Source organism: Oenanthe melanoleuca, chromosome 27 (assembly GCF_029582105.1).
Source record: "Oenanthe melanoleuca isolate GR-GAL-2019-014 chromosome 27, OMel1.0, whole genome shotgun sequence".
Classification (NCBI taxonomy): Eukaryota; Metazoa; Chordata; class Aves; order Passeriformes; family Muscicapidae; genus Oenanthe; species Oenanthe melanoleuca.
The window spans coordinates 2571298-2576141 of NC_079360.1; the positions used below are offsets into that span (position 1 = coordinate 2571298).

At 40.0% G+C, this 4844-nt stretch overlaps 1 protein-coding gene across 1 annotated transcript; it reads right to left on the bottom strand.

Moving 5' to 3' along the window:
- Window positions 1–243: 243 nt before the first annotated feature.
- Window positions 244–1170, bottom strand: LOC130263927 (olfactory receptor 6Y1-like). Its single transcript, XM_056511770.1, has one exon. The coding sequence runs from the start codon at window positions 1168–1170 to the stop codon at window positions 244–246; it is 927 nt and encodes a 308-aa protein (XP_056367745.1).
- Window positions 1171–4844: the final 3674 nt, after the last annotated feature.

Below are 4844 nucleotides of genomic sequence, written 5' to 3' on the forward strand. Positions count from 1 at the left end.
AGCATAGATTCTCAGGGGAAAAACAAGAAAAAAAACCCAAACCCACACATCTCGAGTCAAAACCATAGTATATACATAGATCTTACAGATATATCAAGGTCTGGTTCAGTAAATATCAGTGAATAGGAGAGTTTGGCATGGATTAAGGTCTGGACCTCCTGACTTAAGCTTATCAGCACTGCCAGCTGATCTTCATGATCAAAGCCTCTTCTCTGGGACTCTTCAGTTGATTTCCTTGGTGTGTCATCTGCAAATAAAAGTCTTTCTCATGGCAAACCTGACTTCTTTGTTTCTAAGACAATATATGAGAGGGTTCAGAAGTGGCACAAGCACCGTGTACAGGACTGACACCAGCTTGTTGGCAGGGTAGGTGTACATGAGCTTGGGGTGGGCGTAAGTGAAGAGAGTGGTGGAGTAGAACAAAACCACCACGGTCAGATGGGAGCTGCAGGTGGAAAAGGCCTTTTGCCTCCCCTGAGAGGAAGGAATCTTCAACACAGTGACCAGGATGCAAATATAGGAGGCCACCACAGTGCACAGGGGCACCATGATAACCAGCAGAGCCAAGATGAAGTCCACCAGCTCAGCTGAAGAAGAATCGCTGCAGGAGATATTCAGCAGGGGGGAAATATCACAGAAATAATGATTGATTTTGTCCACATCACAGAAGGAGAGCCGGCCTATAAAGCTCAGCTTGATGGAAGAAGTGGTCAAACCACACAGCCAGCAGCCAGCTACCAGCTGAGCACAGAGCTTGTGCCTCATGATGAGGGGGTACCTGAGAGGTTTGCATATGGCCAGGAAGCGGTCACAGGCCATCACAGCTAGCAGAACATACTCAGTACAAACCAGAGTCACAAAGAAATGCAGCTGTGCCATGCACCCCTGGAAGGAGATGCGTTTGTCATGGGACAGGACATCCATCATCATCTTTGGCTCAATGGCAGAAACATACCAGATCTCTAAGAAAGACAGATTCCCTAGGAACAAATACATGGGTTTCTGCAGGCTGTGGTTTTTTTGGATGATGAGAATGACAAGGAGGTTTTCCAGCACTGTTAATAAATACACCAGAAGTAAAGCAGAGAAGAGAAGCAGCTGCAGTTCACCAGTGGTGGGAAAACCCAGGAGAATGAAATACATGACTTTGGTTTCATTCCTCCCACCCATTCTGTAGAAGAAAGATGAGCTTTATCCACCTGCAATAAATTAATACAATGACACCAACTACACAGGCTTAAATTCATAGCCGTAGGTTACACCACCACTTAAAGACACTGTAAAAACTCAGACATTTTGTTGCTGAGTTTTTAGTAATTAACTTTGTGAAATTTATCTGCTCAAATTAGAATTTTTCATTTTAAAAAGTAATTTACATATACATTTACATTTCATAGAGATAAATATACATTACAAATCTTGTCTCATCTAAGGCAAATGATGAATGATGCTAATATATTATCCAGTCAGTATAAAGAAATGACAGCTTATAGATATGTATTCACATTTCCAATGCTTTAGTTTCTACATCTAAACATTTCTAAAGTTACATCCTATATATTCCATGAGCTGTAAAGGAAATGTGAAGTAGCACTAGGATATATTCATTTGATAATAAAATGCCCCTCCAAACACATCTGAAGGAGCACACTAGAGGTTTATATATCTGGCTCTGAGCACACTTACATCTACACAGTCTATTGAGATGATACCCATGGCATCCCAGCATAAGTGCAAGCAAATTATAATTCTGGGTCTGGTTTGTTTGCAAGTAACTCAGATTAATCCTTCAAAAATAAGAATGTCTCAGCCTGTGCTATTAAAAGAAAAACTGTTCTCAACCTTCTGTAGAGGGAATCCACTGCCTTAGTTGATCCTGGAGAATACAGATGAAGCGTAGACTGATATGTCAGTTGTGTGATTTATACCAGCACAGATAAATCAGCACTTTATTTCCCTTCAGTGTCTCATGAGATCTGATTTAGAAATTATAGTTAGCCTCCCAATGGAAGCAATCACAGAAAGAAGAGTGGTGTTATTGTTTCTTCTGTGATTCCATGTAGAATAGAAGAAACTCTGAAGATTTTTTTCTGAGACACTGAACAATGAAAAAATCTAGTGAATTTTATAGGGCAGAGGAAAATGAAAACATACCCTGAGGCAGAGGATATGGCAGAGTCTTTCACCAAAAGGTAATCTAGAAAAATATTTTAGTGCCCTAATCTAAATCTGTAGCTTTAACTGCTAATCACTTTTGGAGTGAGTAGTTTCACCCACATTGGGGTTACCTGCACAATCTTCAGACACACAAATACACATTTCTGAATTGTGGAGTACAGTGCAAATATGTTCAGAGCAAAAGAAGGATCAGAGATAACAGTGATCTGTTGCCTGATGAGATCAGCTGCCTCCCAAGCAGGGCTGAGGTGCTGCTGCAGGATTCTGCAGCATGAAGAGAACAAAACCTGGTCTGGTCCCCTCCACTCTGCCAGGTGGGAGCAGTCCCTGGAGTCAGCTACTTGTGAAATCACCTTCCAGTGGCCTCATGTCAATCAGATATCTTACTCCAGCCAGAACCAAGATTAAAATTGCATTCATACAGTGAGAATAATGGGAGTTGAGCATCTAGGAGAGCTGAAATTACAGAAGCTATTTGGCTGTTGGGGCATACAGTTTGATTTCTTTTGCAAATCTGTAAGAATCTAGTGGCATTTGACATACTTTATGTATGCTGGTTGAATTCTAACTACTGGCCAAAGCCATATGTGCATGCTCAGGAATGTGAGAGCATCACATGAAGACGACAGCTTTAAAATAATATAAATTTAGAATAATGTAAGTGCATGGAGAAGGGAGAGAAGCTTGTCAGAAGCACAAGGTTTAGTTCTTACCTCATTTCAGTTAGGCTGGTGAGGGTCCAACTACCATGGAGCAATTTTGGGATCCCTGCAATTCAAGGAAAATGTGGATTAAACTAGAGAGGTGCTTACTAGAGCCTGCTAAGATGTGACTCAGGGTACATGCACCATGAAAAGAAAAGGGTTTGTTCAATGTGGGCTGTTGGAGGCTGTGCTGTGGCCTAACAGGGACAAGCTATAAAAAGGGACAAAGACAATGATTTGCAACTCAGCAGCTGCTATTTAGGCCATTAGAAGATGTGAGGTCAGAACAGTGTTTAAACAGTGAGGTACTAAATAAATTTTAGTACTTCTGATATTTTCAGCTCTCAGCTAGACCAAGCCACAGCTGACATCATAGAGACATGGGGAGAGTTATGCTATAAAAGGGAAGTCAAATTATAAATAAATATATTCACATCTGGAATAATACATCCAGTTCTTGGCTCTCCAGTGGAAAAGTGACATGGATCTAGTGGAGAGCATCCATTCCCTGGATAGTATGGAATATACTGCTCATATGTTGAAATCTCCTCTGTGGGTACCTACAGCCAGACTCACTTCCCTAAACACCAAATTCTGTTGCAGTTTGAGATGCCACAGGCTTTTCCATTTGATCAAAGAATCAATTTGGGTTGAAAGGACTGATCTTTGCTTCCAGAATATTTTAACTCATTCTGCTGTCACAAACATGTGGGGTGGTCAGGTTTTTCAGGGACTTGTCAGGTGAAGCTTTGAAAAGCTCAAAGGACAGAGATTTCATTACCTTTCTGGGACTGTGTTTTAGTGCTTCAAAACTCTGATTTTGTTTGATTTTTTCCTTTTTTTGGACTATCTTATCTGAATTTAAGTTGTTGGAACTAGTTCCTGTTGCTTTTGTCTTTTCAGGCATGCACAATTAAGAATTGCCTCTATCTCCTCTGTAACACTCTTCAGGTGGTGGCAGACTGCAGCTAAACACCTCCTCAATGTTTTCTTTTCCACACTTAAAAAACTGCTTCTATCTGTCTCTGTCTGCTGTTTGATCCCATCCTTCTGTCATTTGTCAAATTCTGTCATTCTGTCAAATCTCTGCTGGAATGTCCATTTTGTCCTTCTTGTAGTGGGAAGTGCCAAACTGAACACAGGAATGTTGATGTAGTCCTGGGTAACAAACAGAGTCAAGGACCATTTACCACCAGACCTGCTGGTGCAAGATTTTGCATCTGTGTGTTAAATTACCTTAAAGTTCTTCCTGACCCTCCCCTTTGAATGTCACTTTAGGAAAGATCTGAGTTTAGGCAACTGATTCTTCTCTTAGTGCTTATATCTCCTCATGTAATGTTGAAGGGCCACAGGAAAATCACATTTAAAAATCAGGAGGCTCATTTAGCATTTAAAATGGAAATTAAACTATGAAAATTACCCTCTTTCCCAAAAGTAATGGTTTGTTTTCTGAATCTGAGCTACTTCCCACAGTTATATTTGAAGTTAATAAAGAAGAAATTTCTCAGTGGTGGTTCATAGTCTCCTATCACAGCTATCTAAAATGAATGTTATTATCTGAATTACTGAAGTTCCCATCCTCATTCCTGTGAAGGAAGTTGACATAAGTATTTATTTGGTGCCTCAGGTTCTTGAATCCTAGTTTCATGTTAAGTTGGATCAAGATGAGAATGCAATTTTGTTCTTTAATGCATACCAAAAAACACAGTAAGAGAAAGCAATTATGTTTATTGCCTTTTCTATTCCTTGGGACTGATGTATGATGTGTTCAGTTATAAAAACCTTCTACATTCACATAGATTCATAGATTTTAGCTGAACATGCAGATTGACTCAGGAGAAGGAATTGTTAAACAGAGATGTTAAACGAGACCCCTAAAAAGCATTTCTATCAAAGTGAAAATCTTATTAGATTTCCATAGGATCCAGACACAGCTTGGAAGATTCTCTTCCAAGCATTCCA